This window comes from Benincasa hispida, chromosome 5 (genome assembly GCF_009727055.1).
Source record: "Benincasa hispida cultivar B227 chromosome 5, ASM972705v1, whole genome shotgun sequence".
Taxonomy (NCBI): Eukaryota; Viridiplantae; Streptophyta; class Magnoliopsida; order Cucurbitales; family Cucurbitaceae; genus Benincasa; species Benincasa hispida.
This window is the reverse complement of record NC_052353.1, coordinates 49,566,467-49,588,687: the sequence shown is the minus strand read 5'-3', so window position 1 is coordinate 49,588,687 and position 22,221 is coordinate 49,566,467. Positions and strand designations below refer to the sequence as shown.

The window sequence follows — 22,221 nt, the reverse complement described above, 5'->3', positions numbered from 1 at the left end:
TTTAATTAAATCTTTCATAATTACTATCATCATTCTTTATCACGTCGTTAGAAAATCGTCAACATATGATAATAACAATCAGAGATGCTTTAGAAGATTTTACCAAATCATAAGGACGAAAATGAAAATTTTTAAATTATAGGGACTAAATTAAAATCGAAGGGACCAAGATAGTTAATTTAATCGGAAAGGGAAAAAAGATAGTTATGTTATGTCAGAGTGTAATGAAAAGGAATAGACATATCCCCACTGCGAAGCAAACCTTTTTTTGGTTTGATGAAAACCAATGTGTGTTGTATTGTGGCAACCATGTGCAAAAAGTTATCTGCAAAGCAATTAAACTCTTACCAATCTAATCCTTTACTTTTTCTTCAGCTTCCATTATCTCCTTTGAGATTTAAGTATCCCATGTCCAGCTCTAAAGGGTATTGATTATTTCTCTCTAACATGCGGTTTCTCTAACAATTCCCTTTTTCACCTTTATAACACTGCCCCATTTGCAGTTTCTCTGAGCTGTGTCAATTACTTGCAGGTTTCTTTATCTCTTTCTCTCTGATTGCATGACTTTCAGCACCACAAAGACTAAAAGAAGCTGTTTTTCTGTGGATTTCCCTTCTGGGTTTTCTCTGTTTTGCTGAGTTTAATGGGAATTAAAGGAGAATTGGTTAGGAATGTGTTCTTGAGGAACCGTTCTTTCAAGACCCATGAGAAAAATGTAAGATGGGAGTCCACTTTCTTTGCACTTGTTCCTTTTTTTTTATCATTGCCGTCTAAGTGTTCGTTGAAATGCCAAGCTGAACTTTTAACTTGCTGTGATTTCGGGATGAATTGCTGTTGTTTTGATTTCTGATTTAAAATTTTCAGACGAAGAACAATAATTTTGTGGAAAGGAAAAAATGGCACACTGTTAGATCTTACTTGTGTGGGGATGAGTACAATTCAGTTCTTGTAGAGGAAGATGCAGCTTCCATTAGAAGCTCTGAAGCAACCGTCACACAGCCTGTTGAGGAGCTGGAGGTTTCTTCAACACAGAAACAAGAACCTGCAGTGGAGGTTTTGGATTTAAGCTCTCAATTGAAGCGACAAGTACAAGCAGCATTCATCATCCAGTCAGCATTTAGAAGCTTTCTGGTCATTTAACACCTTTGCTTTCTGTTAAACATTTGGATCCCAAAACTTTTGGTTGAAATCTTCTTTGATTTAACAAACTGAAGTGGAACTGTAAACTTCTTAAGCTTTATAGTGAAGAGGATAGAAATGAACTTTGTAAACTGATGAATTCGAATTGCAGGCTCGGCGTCGAGATGCAGAGATCAAAGAGATGGATAATGATAGCATGAAGGAAATCATCGAGGGAATAGAAAGTCCAAGCAGAGAGTCTCTAAGCACGTCAATTGAAGTTCAAACTGGGAATTCCGAAGCTTTCTCTGTTCAAGATGAAAGAATTGTTTTTTCCAACCGAGTGCAACAGAAATCCAAAACCCAATTACATAAGCTGAAGGTTGAAGACAACATGCTCTGCATAACTCTTTGAAAGTTATCTGGATCTGATTAGGGAAACATTGAAAGCTTCAAAATTCCTGAAAAAAATATTAATGATCTTATGTAACCTGTTTGGCCCTCTGGATTTTGTAGGAAGAATGGGATGATAGCACGGTGAGTAGCAATGTAACAAAAATGAGAATTCAAAACAGGCTAGAAGCATCAACCAGGCGTGAAAGAGCTCTAGCTTATGCTTTCTCGCAACAGGTACAATTATGATACTTTCTTGGAAAATAAACTTGGATTGTTTGCTATAATAATTTTGGTTACTTCTACTGCATTGTTAGCTACGAATTTGCTCAAAGAGAAAGCACTCGAAATCCGACGTTATGGAAGCAAACATGAGCTGGAGCTGGCTAGAAAGGTGGATGGCCACCCGCCTTCCTGAAGGCTCCTCAGTTGAAACTCACACGAGGAAGCCATCAGAAGTAATCGAAAACAATCACAGATTGGTGATAAGCCAAAGACTCCTTGATATAAGTGCAGAAGAAAAGGAAAGCTGCGGATCTAATGAAGTATCTGTAAGATCTGTAAATTTCTCTGCCGATGCATTGAAGAGTACAGATAGTAACTTGGCTAAGAACAGATCAAAGGGTTCGAGTGATATATCAAGGAGGAAGACTGTACCAAGCCTCCACCTTGATGGAGATTGTACAAAGGTATATCTCAATCACCAAGCATTTCATTGAGACTAATAAGGACCTAATCGGAAAGCTCTTAGAAGGTCATTCCAATTAGGTCCAGAAACCATCAAAGTAATGACCAACCCAAGTAGCTTCAACTCAGAGGCCCCATAATACTCTGTTTTTCTTTGTATCTTTCTCGTTTCTTCTCATTTAACATTTGAAACACTTGAACATGAATTTAGGTGAGCAAACGGGATTGGGTAGCACTGGCAGAGACTGAAAGAGATAAAAGGAGCAGACAAAAGCAAGCCGGGGGCAGAGGAGAAATCAAATGTAATGATGCATATATCAACAATTTTCCGAGTTCCTCTCCTGTTGAATCGAGAATCGGTGTGTAATTTAGAAATTGAAACCTTCTAGTCGATCATCTTTCGTGTTATTTATGTTAAGGTAACCCCATGTATATTAGGATAAGAAATCTCATAAACAGTTTGTAACCACTTAAAGAATTTAAGATGGATGAATAGTGCGAAGTATCCTTAAATAAAATGCAGAAATCCTTGTACAATTATAACTTCCAACCTTCAAGACCAATGATTTGGTCTGGAGTAAAAGGCTTATTATTGATCTTAATTAGTTCAAACTGATAAAAACTATTGAAGCAAATTGTGCAAATATCATAACTATTTTGTACATTAAGCAAGGAATGTATGCCTGACACAAGACAACAGAAGAAACAAGTACAATTATCTATAGTGTAGAATGTTTATTCATCTACTCTAAGATGAGAGAAAAATATCACATCTTGCATTTAAAAAAGAAGAATGGTACAGAAACATCTCAACAACTGGGTGAAGTTGTAAAGAGTAGGCTTCTCTTTAAAGATGTATGTAACACAACAGAAGTATTATTGACTAGAAGGGGCATATGCAACCATACAGTATAAAAGAACAGATGTTACATGGAATTAAACCGATTCCCATCTGCATTTTCAGACTATTATGAAATGGAATTCGGTGATACAACTTCCACCCCACTTATAGTATAGTTATTTCTTTACTAAGAGATTACTCCAAATAGAGGACTAACATCTAGATCTTATCAATGTCTTCATCCTCAAACTCAATATATGCATCGCCACCACCTTCATCGTCATCATCCATACCCCCAACGATACCCTCATTAAGACGTGTATTCTCAGGTAACTCACCGTAAGCTTTCAAAAGCCTGGCTTCATCAGGCATGTATTTGAGAATCACATCAGCTTTGTCATCTTGATAGTCACGAAGACCAACTAGTATGATATCCCCAGCTGCAATCCAAACTTTCTTGTGCATTTTTCCCCGAATATGACAAAGACGTTTAGTCCCATCGATACACATCGCTTCGCACCGACCATTACCTAGCATTCGGAGCACTTGGGCATATTCCTGACCATCTTCCTTAAACACAAGCTCACGCTTCTCATCATCTGCCTCATTCTTACCTCTCTTCCTATTCTTTCCTCCCTTTCCCTTGTTCTTTGGCATGATTGCAGATTATACTATCAATATAATAGAAAATTAGCCACCAGAAACATAGCTTCACAAACTAAGCTAGAAAGTAAAAGGGTGTTTGTAAAATAAATAAATATATATATATATAATCACTAGCAAAATCTGATTTAATCATGAATTATCAAAGTAGATTTGCCAAAAAGGGGAAAAGAGGCGTTCAAACACTTATGAATTATCATGACTACACTTGGTCATGAGCATGTATGCACAAACCCACCAACCAATCAGCAAATATGATCATGTGGGGTTTATTTAGCATAACAGATAATTTTCTTTCGGGAAATGATTTTCACTTTTTTTTTTTTCATATTCAAAATCACCATAACACACTCTTTAATCACTCAAAATTAATATAATATTTAATTTTACCCTTTTAAACATAATTCTCGTAACATCAGAATTGGTTTTCAAGGACTGAAGACATGCTTAAGAGTAATTTTGAAAATGAAAAAACTGCTTTTAACTACTTCAGAATCACTCCAAACATAACCTAAAACCCTAGTTACTGCAACCTTTTTACATAATCAAAATTGGACAAAAAAAGAGAGCAGAGAAAGAAGAAATTGCATCGAGTACTCTTACAAATTCACCATTTTTCATGCGATGAACACAATTAAAGACCAAAAAAAAAAAAAAAGTGAGCCAAAAACGAAAATCCAAAATATTCACTCTAATCAAGTTTATCATAGTCTTCATCACAAGAAGAAAACTGGCGAACAAAGGAACAGTTAAATATAAAACTCCCTAAAATCGACATGCATGGATTGCTTATGAATTTTGAAGGAAAAGAACAATCGAAGAGTACCCTTTTTTCGCACAGAGGATTCAATCGAGCAATTTAGCAGAAGAAAGAAAGCTATAGGAAACTGAGGAATAAGAATGTTCTTCTGTCGTCTTATTATGGTATTTAAACTATTGTAAAGAAAGGTTCTCTGAGAAAATAATAATAAAGAAAGAAAATCCGCCAATTGGACCGGGTCAAATTTTAGAGCCCATTTCTATGATGGATTTTTACAGAAATCTATCTTTGGTCATATATTTTCACCTGGGAAGTTGGAACATATAATAAAATTTAAGATTTCATTATAAAAAATAGCAAAACAATAAAATTTATGATCACATTACATACACATGACCACAAATTTCTAAATTTCTAATTTCCGTTCGAGTTATGTATAGTAATTGATGATTTTCTTCAGTAACAACCGTTTCATGATTTTGATCATGTAGTTAACAATCTCCAGTATTTTATTATTAGATTATGTTTAACCACCTTACGAATTAATCTCACTTAAATCAAATATCATATTTTTTTTATCAAATCAATATTTTAAATATCTATATATTATCAAATTTTATTTTATCATATCAAATTTCAAATTTATTCAAATCTTTGAATGGTTTTTCATTATTTCTTACCTATTTATTTTTATTCAAATCTTTGAATTGTTTTCATGGTTTTATACATATATTTTTAATAAATTATCTGTATATTTCTCATATCTTTAAATGATTAAATTGTTTTATATATTATTTTTGCTATTATTTTAATGATTTTCTTAATTTTATACATGTATTCTTAAATAAATTAGTTGTATATTTCTCATATCCTTGAATGATCTTTTTTTACGAAGTGATATTTCTTTTTTCCAAATCGTTAAAATATTCTTCAGTTTTTTTTTTTTTTTTTTTTTTTTTTTTTTTTTTTTTNTTTATCAATTTTAGCACTTATCATATTATTATAGTTATGTTTATATAAGTCTTCACCAATTAACTAACATATAGTTACACATACAGAGTAATAGTAATATAAAGCTATGAGATTTAATCATTTTAAATTACACATACAACATAATTGTAATATACACTTATGAGATTTTAACCATAATTTTTTTGTGATATGTTATTATAACAAAATTTTGTATCTTTCTTTTCTCCATGATTATCTATCCAAATCTATCTTTTGTCATCATATTGGATTTTATCTTATTCATTGACGATTTATTTATATATTTTCATATCAAATTTGGTTTTATCTTATTCCTTTTTAATTTATTTATATATTTTGTTATCAAATTAAGTTTTTTGTTACCTTCTTTTTTTCAAATTGATTCAGTTTCATCTAATTCGTTTTCGATTTTCTTTTTATATATTTAGGAATTTGTATTTTTATCACGGTTTAACGGGTCTTTTTTATTTCATACATTTTTTCTTTTATATTATTACTATTTATATAATTTATTTTTTAAATATAATATAATAAATATAATAATCATTGGTATATAAACTGTAATATTTAGAGATCTTGTGAATTTAAATTAATTATCTCAAAATATTGGATTTTGTTTTCTTTTAATTTTATATTTTAGTGCCAAAACTAATATAATTGAGAAGATAATCCATTTAAATTTATTTGATACGATATATGAAAATTTTGCATTTAAGTTGATAAAAGATTTGGAATTTGTAAATTTTAAATTTAAGAGGAAAAGTAAGTCAACCTTACTTGGAATTATATATGTATATATAGATTCCATTTTTTTAAGAACCCAATCAATTTCAATAGAGTTTGAAATGTCTGGATTTTGTTTTAGAATTCAATTTTAATATAATTCAAATCAATAAAAAGAAAAAAAAATGAATAAAAGAAAGAAAAAAAAATGTAACCCTATGGGCTAAGTCCTTTCTCTTTTCACATTTTGTTGTTCTATCATTATCGTAGCCACATACTATACCACCAACAGATTAAGGTGTGTTCTTTTTCCTTTTTCCACTTTTTTTTTGTTCGTTCATGAACCTGTAATCTGCAGTCATACAACTCCAGTATATGATTTTTCCTTCCTTCAATCGTTTCTTATTCTCTGTGACCGTGTGTATTGTGATCGTCTGACGAAAAGGAACTGAAGGAAGAGGCATTGTGGTTGTGTGAAGAAATTTTCAAATCCCTAATTTCTTTTTTAGTGGAAAACCGAAGGAAGATGAGAAGTTTTTCAAATCCATAGTTATTTTTGAGTTGTTGATGGTTTTTGTTTTAATTATTTTTTATTTTCTATGAATGTTTAGAGAATTGTAGTAATGTAAGCTTAGAGAATTGTAGTAATCATATCATGTAGGTATTGATTGGACTTTTGGTAGGCTACATTGATTAGCATGGTAATTATTTAGTTATAGTGTATNGTTGTTGGTGGTTTTTGTTTTAATTATCTTTTATTTTCTACGAATGCTTAGAGAATTGTAGTAATCATATCATGTAGGTATTGATTGGACTTTTGGTAGGCTACATTGATTAGCATGGTAATTATTTAGTTATAGTGTATTTGAAGTTTTTTGCTTCAACTTATGAACCAGGGATATTTATTTGTAAGTGAGAGCAACTTTGACAATTTATCATTATTTTTTTATTATTTAATTTGATTTTGCCATTTTCACAATTTTGAAATGTTTTTGATATTTTTCCAAATGAAACCTCTAAATTTGCTATTTATCTGGTCAACCCTTTTCATAAATAATTTTAAATTTTACTTTTTTCCAAAATGGTTTTTAGTATTATTTTTGGACAATTTTACCCTTTCTATATATATTTCCTATTCTCGAAGCTACTTTATTGATGGAGAAAGAAAATATATTTATTATAAAGAGAGAAAATGCATTTAATATAGTGTTTCTCATTTATCAATTGGAGAGAGAATACATTTATTTTTAATTTTTTTCTATTTTCCAATTTGAAAAAAAATGCATTTAATGAAAATTTACTTTCTATTTACGTTGGTTTTCACATATTAATTTATTGGTTTTTTGTATCGATTAATGGTTATTTTAAATACCTTAGAATATTTTGATGGATTCATTATTATTTTAAATATACCTTAGAACATTTTGTTAGGTATTTGAAAATATTCTAAACAATATATGAAATATATTACAGTTTATAAATTAGAGATTAACTCAATATTTGACATAAATCACAATATAAACCAATATATGAAATATACCACAATATATATGAATCTTCATAAATTTCATTTACATCATAGTATATACATCATAATACAATAAGTCTAAATAAAAAAAAATATTCGTTTATATCAAATAAACGAATACATATACCACAATAAAGTCCATATTCATATGGGAGTTTATAAACCCTCCATCTTCATCTCTTCTTTTTTAGCCATGGCCGCCACGGATCTCTCTCCACATCGTCGTCGACCGGATTTGCTCGTCCGGTCGTGCCATTAACCGAATCTGCTCAACCTGTCACCGTCGATTCGTCCCACGCCGTCCATGTCATTGATTTGTCACAAGTCGTTCATGTCATCTCGTGTCAAGCTATCAATTCGCTCCACGTTGTCATCTACCGCCCTCACACCCACATCGTCGGGAGGAGAAAAGAAAGAGGAGGAAGGAAGAAACTAGTGTGAATTATGAGGGAGAGAATATATGAAATATATTATTGGAGAGAGAATATATGCATGGGGGAGAGAGAATATATGCATGAGAGAGAAATAGTATGCATGGGGGAGAGAGACTATGCATTGGGAGAGAGAATATGCATGAGGAAGAGAGAGTATGCATGGAGGAGAGAGAAATAATTTTTTTTTTTTTTTTTTTTTTTTTTTGTAAAAAATGAAATGTTCAAAACATTAACTTAATATGTGCTTATTCTTTAGGCTATTTACGTAGAAATCTCTTTCTATGATCCATCTACAAGCCCAAAATGTTTGTTTATTATTATTATTTTTTTTTTGAATTTTTACATAAAAAACCCTCTTTAGGCCCTATATTTCAAAAATGTCTTTAAATTTGATTTTTTTTAAAGAAATATTTTAGTATTATTTTTGGGCAAGTTTACCCTTTTTTATTATTTTTATTCTCGATTTTGATATATATTTCTCTATTTTCAAAATTTTCTTAATGATGGAGAGAAAAACTACATTTTATTATAGAGAGAGAATATTCATTTAATATGATTTTTTTTCATATTTTCAAATGGAGAGAGAAAATGCATCTATTTGTTGAGATTTTTCACTTTATTTAATTTAATTGGAGAGAGAAAATGCATTTAATGAAATTTTTTTCTATTTTCGTTGGTTTTACTTTTTTTTTTTTTTTTTTTTTGTCGTTCATGGTTATTTAAAATATACTTCAGAACATCAATACTTGACATTAATCACCATATAATGCATTTATTATGGAGAGAGAAAATGTATTTATTATGATTTTTTCCCTTTTCGGTTGTAGAGATAAAATGCATTTGATATATTTTTTTTTCCATTTTCATTTAGGGAGAGAAAATGACATTTAATATGATTTTATTTTCCATTTCGTTTTTTATGTTGATTTTTGTTATTATGTGAAATATTCTATTGTTTGTTCACTTGTACATATAATATATTCCATTGTTTATTTGGAAACATTCTAATATTATATATGAAATATATAGTAAATATATTTGATATCTACTCAAATATTCGTGGTTATTTTTAAATATACCTTATAACATATGATATCTACTCAAATACTAAAATATTCGTGGTTATTTTTAAATATACCTTAGCACATATGATATCTACTCAAATATTCATGATTATTTTTAAATATACCTTAGAACATACATACATGCGTGTATATATCATATATCATAAATTCAAAGTAGTAAAAAATCAACTAAAAATATCTACCATAGTATATACATCACAAATGGACTTGATGTTCAACAAAGAACATATATATAAGTGTATATATCACAAAACAAGAAATCTAAATACAAAAATTATCATCGTTTATATAAAATACACGATTATATATCACAGTATATATGTCATCATTGTTTATATTAAACCTCCCACCATCGACTAGATCTTCTTGCCTAGCTCTATCTACTCGATTTGGTCGAGTCCGCGTGCGGATCTGCTCGCGCCTGGTGCCAGAAGCTTTGCCACTCGTCTCACATTGTCCATTTGCTTGAGCCCATGCCACCGTCGACTGGATCTGCCCGAGTTCGCGTTGATTTTCTCGCGCCCGGTGCCAGAAGCTTCGCCTCGCACCACGCAGTCTTACAGCGTTCGTCTGCAACCACGCTGTCGCTTACTCGAGCCTGCGCCGGGTATTCTCTCTCCCCACGCCATCCTCTATCGCCTGTAACTCAAACTGCCGGAAGGAGAAAAGAGAGATTGAGAAGGAGAAAAGAGAGGGAGGAGAAAGAAAGAGTGTAATTATGGAGGAGAGAATATATGAAATATATTATTGGGGAGAGATAATATATGCATGGAGGAGAGAGAATATATATAAAGGAGAGAGAGAATGCATGGTGGAGAGAGAAACAAATAAACAAATAAACAAATATATCTGTGTGTACATGTATGTATGTATATATGTATGTATGTAAATATGTATGTATAACATACGTGAGGGCTAAATTATAAATAGCCACTGACATTAGTGAAAATAGGGAGGCTAATAGTTTTTTTTTTTTTTTGTAAAAAATGAAATGTTCAAGACATTAATATAATATGTACCTATTCTTTAGACATTTTATGTAGAAACTTTTTTTTCTTACGTTAGCCCAAAATATTGGGAAATTGCATTTAATGGCAAAAAACGAGACATCCAATTAAAATAATGACAACTTTTTAAATTCCTTGACCAAAACTTGATATGGAGGACCCATCTCCCTATGTAAAGTTTCAATTTTGCCCAAATCCCAAGCTCCCAATAATTACGGTTGAGGTATATCCCCACAAATTTAGCAAAATCCACACCAATCTTTTAGCTTATTCAAGGAGATTTTTGTGGGATTTAGTTTTTAATTAGTAGGGTTGGTTTAAAATTTTATATAAAATAAAATGCTGGTTTTTTTTTACAAAAAAAAAAAAGAAAAAGAAAAAGAAAAAAAGAGGCTTCTATCACTAGTAATTTAATGGTGTCAAGGGTCGTGATTTGAATTGCAATCTATATGGCAATAAGCTTCTACCATTAAGTATTTGATTTTAGTTTTAACTTAAGGTATGTAATGGTGTATTCTAGTCTCTAACTTTAGATATTTGTTTAATCACTACCACATTATAATCCACCAATCAAAGCTAAGACGATGTACAGTTCAAGGGGTTTGGAGCTGGGTTCCATTTGATATATCTTTCAAAATAAATCTTCCCTAGCACATTCCTCCTAAAATGCAATTATGCTGACAAAGTTTAGGTTTTTTCAAGTTTATGGTATTCATGTGGTTCAATTGTTGAAGATTTTTGTTATTTTCAATACAAGGTATTTGCATACCATAGTACAAAGTGCATATTTAGATGACTCATTTTAGTTATTTTTTTTAGCTATTAAGAGGTCTTTTTTAGTTGTTACAAGGTATAAAAATTAAATTGTCTCGTATATTTTGTGTTGCTAAAAGTGTAATGAAAATTTAGCTAGTTTTAGTACAAGGTGAAAGATCCACAGGAAGGGACCCATAGCGGAAGCGGGATCGTCCCAAATTCCATTTATTTTGAAAAACGATTTTACAGAAAAACAAGAACAAGATCATGCATTTGAAAATAATATATAACATGCTTGTAACTAAACAGAAAAGAAAAATAAAAGGGTTTTCAGAAAACCTTACCTTTAAAGATTGTCTTCAAATGGGAATCCTTTGATCTCCAATTGACACAAAGAGTTTTCAGAAAATCTTACCTTTAAAGATTATCTTCAAATGGGAATCCTTCGATCTCCAATTGACACAACCACGAACGCGTCCTTTGTGTTCTCTAGGATAAGAGATCCAGAAGTGGTGGGTTTTGGCTATTTTGGATTGAGGGAATGGAGAGGATGAAAAGAGGAGGAAAAGTTTTTTTTTTTTTAAGAATTACATATAACACTTCTTTTGTAAAAACCTCACACCTGTTCTGTCTTGCAGGGAGGAGGAAGAAGAATCCCTATTGGAATACCACCTTCCTCTATAACGTAAGTGGTGGAAAGAAAAAGGGAAGGGAGTTACAACTCCCTCCCCACAATTAATTTTAAAAAATAAAATTAATTAATTTTAAAAATTAAATTCCTAAAGAATAATATTATTTATTTAAAGTATATTCATGCTGATAACTACTTTATCATATGCAATATATATATTAAAACTATAATGTTAATCAAAAAAAACATATAAACTATAGAATTGTGATTCATATTTAACAATATAAACACCTATTAGTTTCTTTTCTCTACCTTTAATGACATTTTGAATATAAATCATATTTACATAAATTCAATTATATAAAATAAATTCATATAATGATATTTGGAATCATATCACAAATTTAATTAAACCTCTCAACACATACCGTATTAATGTATCAAATGTATTATAGTAAGCTAGATCACATATAAATTAAATAAACCATAATATATCCATAATAATAATTTCCTCAATTAATGTTGAAACAATTCAAATTAACCAGCAAAAACTTATCCCCATTTAAATCCCGCTTGAGCTATTGAGGGACCTCATTGGACTTGTAAACTCCAAATAATTACTTTAATTAACATTACTTCACCATCAGCTTAACTACGAGCACTTTCCACTAAAGACCGAAAACAGCCTGCACTCTTTCGCACTACAGAATATAGTTTGTGTGGCATGGATATAACCAATCAACAGTAGATAACCGCACTCACAAAGTTGCTCATATGAGCATCAATTGGCCCCAAAAATTATCCGGTTTCTGCCCCGTAGTTCACATTCTAACTCCTAAGTACCCATGATCCCTCTACATGAACCAAAAATCTAATCCAAACTATGACTAAAACCCTTTTCGGGCCCAGGATACGGGTGTCGGCCAGCCACCATTGTTCAAGCCCTAGGAATTAGCCCTTAAGAAAGTAATTTAATTCACTTACCCTACCTCGGGGAAGGAATGAATTCCTTCTTGTGTAGCTATGTTCCCCACTCTCCAATCAGACGAATCCCTAAAATTGTAGGCTTATTGAGTCGGCAATCTAGCCACTCTCACCCATACAGATCAAAAGACCACCCTCATAGGCAGGAGCACACAACTCACTTAGGGTTCAAATCATGTTACCTATGGTCATCCTGGTGAAATGTAAGTCTCTATTATGAACGACGTTATATAATGAGACTAAACATTTCGTGGTCTGGTTTTATACAAATTCCTATGTATAGAATATCTCTGCTCATATGTCTGCACATGAATGATCAAGATCAATCATCTATAGCACTTTACAACAATTGTAACACCTACAAAGTGGGTTATACTCATAGTGTCACCAAGATAAGGTATCCAACCTTATCCATCTACTACAAACCATTTAGGTTATCACTTAAACATGATCCACCCGTATGTCTCTACATACATCTTTATGCTACAAGGTAACCCTGGATGTTAGTTTATTGGTTTGTGGTTAATGCAATTAATTTTGAAATGATATGATAGCTTGTAAAAATACAAGCTATTGTAGCCTTTTACTTAGAATTATGAAGGCTAATAAGCAGAATATGCGTTAATAATACCAAGAATTCATGTGGAAAAGTGAGCTTGCGTCGACCAGCACCAGAAATCCTCACTATTCTTATATCATGCATTATTATGCATCAAAGCATCTATTTTTGCAGCCATTGCAGGAATTGACCGCATGCGTCGATCTCAGACCGCCGCAAGAGTAATCGCATGCATTCTCATAAAGATTAGTTCGCCACAAGGAATGTTGCATCCACAGAGTGATAATCATAATGGAAGATTGATCGCCAAGTGGGTGGAATGCGTTGACACTTCTGGAGAAACAAGCTTGAACGCATACCTTGGGAGTATCAACAAGATAAGGTGATGCTGACATTTCCCATACCACGACAAAGGTAGCAGTGAGTCAGAACGCAATCATCAATGCTGTCGACATTTGAGCTCTATAAATAGCGCCTTGGATCTTCACTTCAAATCATCCAAGTTTCTACCTTAAAGTAGATTCTTGCGATCACAGATGAGAGCATAAGTAAGACACTCTTTGAGGATTCTTCACCTCCACAACCCCTTCCGAGTGACGATCAGAGTTTTGCCGGAGATAGAGCTTGAGGGAGACTTCTCCACCATCCATCCAGGTGGCCCGATCAGCAACCTTGCATGCATTTAGGATGAAAAGGCAAGAGATTGCTTACATCCCAACTCTCCACTTCTCTCTTTATCTCTATGATTGTATTACATTTTGCCTGTAAGACATAATACATTTTGTAATCAAGTGCCTCATGTTTTCTTTCGTTTTCTTTTCTTCTGTCTCAGCTCCAATCTTCTTCATCTTCTTCTTCTTATCATATGTTTACATTCATCACTGAGTTATTCATAAGGTTAGTCGCATACTCAATCATGCGGCTTAGAGATGAGTGCATTAGCAACCATACGAGAAGGTGTGCGTTGCGCAAGTATACGTGAGTTCAATCCGCCTTCGCTTGGTGGAGCTGATCCGACACGCTTGTCTATGACGCTACATAGTCTGCAACCAACTGCCCGAGAAGGTAAGTAGTGGAACAGCACTAAAGCAAAGTAAGCCTTGTTCCTAAGAGATAGGAATGATCTTTATGCTCGACGCAACATGCATTAATGAGATATTAGGCATGCCACTGGCCACTGAGAGAGTGTGCGATACGTTGAGATATGGCGAGCTGGGATTACTTCGAGCGACCTAGATATGAACATTATTATGCATTAAGAGTTGTTGCATCTCTACATTTCTCAAGTTAAACTCTATTGCTCATCTGTTTAGTTAGGAGTAGGAGTAGCCGCATTTATCCATTAATTTCTGCTCTTTTAATTTTTTATTCATCGCCTCAACACGCATACTTCACAAACACTATTTAGTTACAAGTCCGTGGTTGATCTACGAATCATCCCGAGAAACTTGCACATTTCTTATTATACTGACGAGAAAGCAGAAAACTTGTGATAGAGAACGCTAAGGTCATTGCCATACCGCAGCCTTAACACATATTTACATATTTTCAATAGTCCATGCATGACTGTCAACACGATGGAGATTTAACGATAACATTTAAGACAAGCATATTTATTTTCCTCTCCTTTTTCCAACACATGCATACATATATATTTTATTAAATAAATAATAAATTTGTACAGTACAATTACAACTATAGGACCTACAGATGAGCGTATCAACCCCAACAATCTCCCACATTGACCAAAGCTAGTGAGTGTGTACATGTAAAAGTTAAAATATACTACAAAGTACACAAAACAATAAACTAGGCACAAACTGTCAGTACAATCTGCCCACTTGCAGCCTAGTCTAAACATGGCCCTATGTTCCCATGGATCCCATACTCTGCATGGTGACCTTAAACACTTGAGTGTGAAGGCCTTTGTAAATGGATCAACACACTTTGTGCCTCCGAAGCTATCTTTTTTATACGTGATGATCACGTCCCCTCGAAGCATAATCTATCGGATGAGATGATACTTCCTCTCTATGTGTAACTCCTAGGCTCTCAGAATTAGCCACAATACCACTATTATCACAATAAAGTGTGATGGGCTTTGACATGTCTGGAACAACTTCTAGATCCGTCAAGAATTTTCTGATCCAATCAGCTTCCTTAGTAGCTTCACAAGTCGCTACATACTTGACCTCTATAGTGGAGTCAGCAATGCACCTCTGCTTGGTGCTCCTCCAGACTCTTGCCCCTCCGTTGAGAGTGAACATTGATCTTGATGTGGATTTCCTTAAATCCTTATCAGTCTGAAAAGTGTCTGTATATCCAGTAAGGATCAGATCCTTAGAACCATACACGAGCATGTAGTCCCTCATTTTCCGTAGATAATTGAGGATATTCTTAATGGTGGTCCAATGATCAAATCCTAGATTAGACTGACATCTATTGATTATCCCCACCATGTAGCAAATGTCAGGTCTCGTACATAACATCGCATACATCAGGCTGCCAACAGCCGATGCATAGACGATCCATCTCATTTCCTCAACCTCTAAAGGTGTCTTAGGACACTATTCCTTAGATCATCTAACTTCATGCCTGAAAGGTAGCAAACCTCTCTTGGAGTTCTGCATCGAATACTTGACAAATATCTTATCAATATACGATGTTTGAGACGGAGCTAGCGTTTTGTTCTTTCTATCTTTAAAGATCTAAATTCCTAGAAGAAACTGAGCCTCTCCCAAATCTTTCATTTGAAATTGGATTGCTAGCCAATTCTTAACCTCAGTCAGTAGCATCATTCCTAATAAGTAGGATATCGTCTACATATAACATTAAGAAAGCTATTGAACTGTTGATGATCTTCTTGTATACACAAGACTTATCAACATTTTGATCAAAGCCATAAGATTCGATCGCAATATCAAACCTTATGTTCCAAGACCGAGAAGCTTGCTTCAGTCCATAAATGGACCGATTAAGCCTGCAAATCTTTTGCTCTTGACAATGGATCCTCAACATCTCCGTCAGCAATTATAGCTAGGATTTCAGTTAAACCCATGTAACAGACAGGTGGGTTCACAACCCTCCCACTCTGTCGAGGTTCCCTCAACACTTGAGGTGGATGTGATCCACTAGATGATCCAACTTCAACAACTCTTTGTTGAGGTGTTGGGTTCTTCAATAACTCTTGTTGAAAGTTCAGTAGTTTCTTTAGAAAGTCCATTCAACACAATTTTACTGCGGGGCTTGTGCTCCCCTATGTGGTCTTCTTTAAGAAAAGTAGCTTTTGTCGATACAAACACTTCGTTTTCTTTAGAATCGAAGAAGTAACCACATCTCATTCCTTTGGGGTAGCCTACAAATAGGCACAATTTTGAATGAGGTTCTAGTTTCTTAGGATTAGCCTCAAGCATATGTACTGGGCAACCTCAGATTCTGAAATGATGTAAACTAGCTTTATGACCATTCCATAACACCAAAGGTGCTTTACTAACACTCTTAGATGAAACATAGTTCAAAATGTACATTTTAGTTTGTACTGAAAAACCCCAAAACGAATCAGGTAAGGAAGCGTAACTCATCATAGACTGAACCATGTCCAACAGGGTTCAATTTCTCCTTTTTGATACACCATTTTGATGAGGTGTACCAGCTGCTAAGAGTTGGGATACAATTCCATGGTTTTGGAATGTCAGATCCATAAACTTTCTACCTCGATCAGATTGAAACGTCTTAATTGTTCTATTTAATGCATTTTCAACTCCAGCCTTGAATTCTTTGAACTTTTCAAAAGACTCAGAATTTTGTTGCATTAAATAAACATACTCATCATGAATAAAGGTGATGAAATATTCATAACCTCCCCTAGCTTTTACATTCATCGAACCATAGAGGTCTAAATGTACCAGTTCTAGAGGTTCTTTGGCCCTGTGCCCATTTCTAGTAAAAGGTCTTTTAGTCATTTTTCCTTCAAGGCAAGATTCACACACTGGCAAAGAATTTTCTTCTAACTTGCTTAGAAGTTCATTCTTCACCAATCTTTCAATCCTATTGAGATTTATGTGTCCTAATCTTAGGTGCCAAAGTTGAGCATTTTCTTTAGGTAAAATTTTAAGTCTTTTATGTTGAGTTACCATAGATTTAAACATTTCAGTGTTATGAAGTGCCTTAGTTGCTAACGGTCTTAGCACATAAAGGTTATTTTCCAGTTTTGTAGAACAAATATCAACACCATTTTTTGAAATAAACACTTTATTTACAATAAAGTTGATATGGTAATTTTGTTCAAGCAAACACTTTACAGAAATTAAGTTCCTTTTGAAACCAGAAACTACATATACATTTTTAGCAAAATGAATTTATTCTATAAAGTCAATTGAAGAGCTCCCACTGCCACAGTCGAAACAATATGCCTAGTTCCAACCTGCATCGTCATCTCAACAGCATCTAGTTGCCATCAGGAACTAATTCCTTGAAATGAAGAACAAACTATTGGGATTGGTGTCCTAATTCTCCTGGAGTCTCGTAGTTTGTAAACTGTACACATTGTTATGAATAAAATAAGAGTTATTTTATCTGGCATTTACTCATATCCAATAAACAAAGCTCCATGGTTATTGTATGTAAACTTAACCATGTATATGAGATATACAACTGGATCATGCTTTAAGTGATAACCCAAGAAAGTCTGTAGTATAAGGATTAAGGAGGGATACCTGATCCTGGTAACACTACGGATACGATCCGCTTTATAGAGGTTTGCAAGTAATGTGAACTACTACAGATGGTAGATCCTGACCATTCATGTGGAGACATGTGAGCGGCGGTGTCCTATACAAAGAGTTTGTATAAGACCAGACCACGAGATGACTAGTCTCTATATATAACGCCTTTGATACTGGAGACTTACATCTTACCTAAACGACCATCGGTGACATGACCTCAATCTTGAGTGTTTTGGGAACTCCTGCCTTTGAGGGCGGTCCTTTGATTAGTATGGGTGAGAGTGGCCAGATTGCCAACTCAACATGCCTACCTCTTTTTGGGATTTGTATGATTTGGGAGCTGGGAACTCAGTTACACAAGATGAAATTCACTCCTTCCCCGAAACAGAGATAAGTAGATAGATTACTCCCTTAAGGGCTGATTCCGGGTCTTGAATATAGTGGCCACAACTTCTCTTTGGAAGAGAGGACTCAGTCAGAGTAGGACTATGACTTATGTTCATTAGAGGGATCAGTGGTACTTAAGGAGTTAGATGTAACTATAGGGGCATAACTATTTTTGGCCCAGCTGTACTTACAAATGATCTGTGAAGGGTTATCGCTCTGTTGATTGGTTGATATGGACACATAATATATCTGTAGTAAGAAGAGTTCAGTTGTCGGTCTTTAGTGAAGTGCCTAGCAGTTAACGGACGGTGGACCCTGTGACTAAAGAGTTTAGTCAGTTATTCACGTACTGTTGGAACTTCAAGCTACAGGTCCATAAGGTCCCCTTGGTAGCTCAATGGATTCAAGTTGAGAATCAGTTCTTGGTGTTGATTTGAAATGTTCAAATTGATAAGAGGAAATTCGATTATATATGATATGATCGGTGTGATGTATGAGATACATCAAGTGGAGGATTAATGTAAATGAGATTTACATTACGTACCATGAAATAGAAAAAGAACTATGGTTTATATGTTTCATGAGATAAAATATTAAAACTATAGGTTATAAATATACTATGGTAAGTTAGTTACCATATATATTTATAATAATATTAACTATTGGATAATTATATCTTTTTCTCTAATAACCAATTGAGTGAGAGGTTATTGGTGGTTTCATTGTAACCGTGAGATAAAAGAAAAAATGTTTTCCTAAATTTAGTAAGTTGTTGAAATGAGTTTCCATTCTTGGAAATTACTCACGGTTGGCTATCAAGTGGACTAGATTCACTAAACGATAGCTGATGAGAGACTAAAAGATCGTGGAGTGACACTATATTATAGTTCCCTCAGCTGGCCTTTAGCTAAACGATCGTGGAGCTTTTATTAAACGATCGCATAGCATTTGTTAAACGATTGGGTATTGTCTATACGATAAACCTTTGCCATCTCCCACTTCCTCAATCATTTACACGGTTTTTCTTCCTTCGGTCTCGTCCTCTAACCAAGTCCACACAGAGCCTAAACTTCTGGATTCTCACATCGAGAATACCAAGGTAGCCATTGTGGTGGTGTCGTACTCAACTCGACATAGTTGAGGTTTTTTAGTGGTTATTCGCTGTGATCGTGATCTTGGAGGATCGCTAAGTTCATAGTCGTTGTGATCGTGCTATGTTGCGGTTGAAGTGTTCGTGCGTTCGGGATTGCTGTCTTGCTGATTGAACGAGCGTTCGAGATCAAGGCAGATTGAAAATGAGTATTCAAAAGTATGATAATCTTTCCCTTGATCTTATTAAAAGCATGTTGTAATTTCGTATTGTGCATGACCAGTAAGTTTTCGTTTCTTGATTGTAATTATGAATGTTCAAATACGAATGAAATATGGAATGATCATTCCGTTGCTCATGGAAATCCTCATGTCTGATTTCTTTCAATTGGTATCAGAGCCAGGTTCTTCTAATATTCCAAATTTCACTTCTATTTTGAACTTCTTTTACAGTTGTGGTGAGTTTTTTGCATTGCGTTTAATTGTTAAATGCGTTTATGGATGGCGTTGATGAATGTTTACGTGTTAATTACCTCTGTTTAAAGCTTTCTTTAAATTATAAAGTGTTAATTTATAAGGGCCCCTATGTTTTTTGGCATAATTACCAAGCAATTGAGTATGTAATTCAAAGTGTTTGAGTTTGCGAGTCGTTCGTGATGAAGTTTCGAAGCATGGAGATGCGGTTCTCAGTGAAGAAGAAGACCAAGAGTTGGTCGTGTTGTGTAGCCTCAGGTAAACGATCATTGGGATTTGGCTAAACAATCGTGTAGATTTTTCTATGCGATCATGTAGTATTTACTAAACGATCGTTTAGTTTTAGTTAAACGATGGGATAAAGTGTTTTCTCTATCGAGTACCGTTGGTTGCCCGATTACGTAGATGCTGGAGGTAAACGATCGAGTGGGAGCATTTGATGCTCATCGTTTAGTAAAAGGCGCACGCTAAACGATCGTGTAGTTAGCATGCTCATCGCATAGTCACTAACTACGCGATCACGTGGTACACGATACAAAGGCGCTTGCTCAACGATCGTTTAGATGAACGTGCTTCATCGTATTGTTTAGACGATCATGCTTCATCGCATCGTAGTTGATTAGACGATCGTATAAGACTTGTGTTGTGAAGCATGTTGCACAATCGCGTACCTCAGGCTTCATCGCATAGTAAAAGGTACATGATCGTTTACCTCTGGAAGCGTAGGTAAATGATTGAGTAAAGCGTTTACTCTTTCATGTAGACAATCACTTGGGTTTTGGTACACGATCAGTGGATAGTGGACTTCACCCGGGCGGTTCAAGACCCGGTTCGCTTGTTTGAACCGAAGACTCTTTGTTTTTGTAATAGTTAGCTTTTAGTTTTGAGGATTTGAGGCAATTTTTCCCGATTCATCAACTTTTATTTATTATACATGAGATGTATGTGGTTTATATGGAAAAGTGTATGACATTTAGTTTTGAAACCCACCTTAGGTTGTGCAATTATTCATGCATCATGTATTATAAGTGTTATAATATAGCATGATGAAGTTACAAGAAAGCATGTGCATGCATCATGGAAATATAAGAGTTATATTTATGCATGCAGTAAGCATATTCATGCATCATTTTTATATTATAAGCGTTATAGTATAAGGGTGAATGGAAGCATGTTTTTCTTGATTCGTTGTTGTTTTGTATAAGTGTTATATAAAAAGTAGCAATGAATGAACAATGCATGGAGCATGACACTTAGGCTATTTATAAGCGTTATGAATGCCTCGTATGTGTTTGTTTTGCATTGTGGTTGTTTTTTATTGTTTCTATTATAAGTGTTATAATAGAAACTAGAACTAAAATCGATCAGAAAGAGTTGCATGCAGACTTAGGCAATTCATGTTTTAAAAGGGTTTTAAAATTGGATTGAGATAGACCCAAGTTCAAAGGTTCTAATGGGATTAGCAACCTAGTTTAATCTTTTTAAATCGGTTTAATAGGATTAAATTAATTGGCATAAAAGATTAAAATTGTATTAAATCTATCTATAAGGGACCTTTTGTCTAAGGCGGGTTCTATCTAGGCTGGGAAAACTTAAAAAGTCACTTAATTAAAATTCTTAGCCGTGTTTTTTCCTAAGTAAACTAAACCCTAGGTTATAAAATACTCAGTGGGAGGAAGAGATGTATCTGATATGTCAATGATTCCACTCATGTTTCTCTCTGAATGTTCACACCGTGAGATTCATGCTTGGCCTCGTTGAGCATGCCCTACTGGTCTGCTTGTACTTTGGACCTTCTGCGAAGGTCCCGGAGCTTTCTGCTCAACCTTCCTCTTCTGGGCGGGCACTGGTTCCTCTGTCAAGGATTTCAGGAACTCTATCCCTGAAGGACAACCTAGCGTGTTGCCGCTCAGAAGGCTATGGCGTAGGTGGCTCGAGTTAGTAAAGGATTATGATTGTGAGATCCTCTACCACCCAGGTAGCTCATTCGGCTGCCTTGATCACTAAGCAGGTTCAGCTGTGTAGAGACCTGGAACGAGCGGAGATTGCGGTGGCAGTGGGAGGAAGTCACTTTGCAGCTAGCCCAGTTGATAGTGCAACCAACCTTGAGGCAGTGGATTATTGATGCTCAGCAGGGTGATCCTGACTTGGTTCAAAAGTGTTGTCAGGTAGGGTCAGGTCAGACAAGTGAATTTTCTATGTCAATGGACAAGGGTCTTTTGTATTAGGGATGGTTGTGCGTCCCAGCAGATGATGGCTTAAAAGGGGAACTGCCAGCGGAAACTCATAACTCTCCATTCTCGATGCACCCAGGTAGTACCAAAATGTACCAAGATGTGAAGCGATATTACTGGTGGCCCAATATGAAAAGGGAGATAGCTGATTAT

General features: G+C 34.4%; 2 protein-coding genes across 3 annotated transcripts; one reads left to right on the top strand and one right to left on the bottom strand.

Moving 5' to 3' along the window:
• The first annotated feature begins 241 nt into the window (after positions 1 to 241).
• On the top strand, positions 242 to 2,801 carry LOC120078394 (protein IQ-DOMAIN 1). 2 transcript variants are annotated; one of them, XM_039032663.1, is made up of 7 exons: positions 242 to 425; positions 533 to 715; positions 865 to 1,131; positions 1,292 to 1,501; positions 1,636 to 1,749; positions 1,830 to 2,201; positions 2,411 to 2,801. In XM_039032663.1, the coding sequence occupies exons 2-7, from the start codon at positions 644 to 646 to the stop codon at positions 2,564 to 2,566; spliced, it is 1,191 nt and encodes a 396-aa protein (XP_038888591.1). In that variant the 5' UTR covers positions 242 to 425; positions 533 to 643; the 3' UTR covers positions 2,567 to 2,801. The 2 variants fall into 2 exon arrangements, with proteins under 2 accessions (XP_038888591.1, XP_038888590.1); XM_039032662.1 differs by lacking the exon at positions 242 to 425 and having other exon boundaries at positions 432 to 715.
• A 152-nt stretch (positions 2,802 to 2,953) lies between these two features.
• On the bottom strand, positions 2,954 to 4,665 carry LOC120078395 (eukaryotic translation initiation factor 1A-like). The gene is made up of 2 exons (XM_039032665.1): positions 4,530 to 4,665; positions 2,954 to 3,711 (listed from the first exon to the last, which is right to left on the bottom strand). Exon 2 carries the CDS (start codon positions 3,695 to 3,697, stop codon positions 3,260 to 3,262), a length of 438 nt encoding a protein of 145 aa, XP_038888593.1. The 5' UTR covers positions 3,698 to 3,711; positions 4,530 to 4,665; the 3' UTR covers positions 2,954 to 3,259.
• Between the last annotated feature and the right edge of the window lie 17,556 nt (positions 4,666 to 22,221).

Bases quoted from the DNA above. Each gene is read 5' to 3' on its own strand.
- LOC120078394 (XM_039032663.1), top strand. From the start codon at position 644: ATGGGAATTAAAGGAGAATTGGTTAGGAATGTGTTCTTGAGGAACCGT. The intron at 716-864 runs GTAAGATGGGAG...TAAAATTTTCAG, and splicing joins TCAAGACCCATGAGAAAAAT to ACGAAGAACAATAATTTTGT. The intron at 1,132-1,291 runs GTCATTTAACAC...TTCGAATTGCAG, and splicing joins CAGCATTTAGAAGCTTTCTG to GCTCGGCGTCGAGATGCAGA.
- LOC120078395 (XM_039032665.1), bottom strand. From the start codon at position 3,697: ATGCCAAAGAACAAGGGAAAGGGAGGAAAGAATAGGAAGAGAGGTAAG.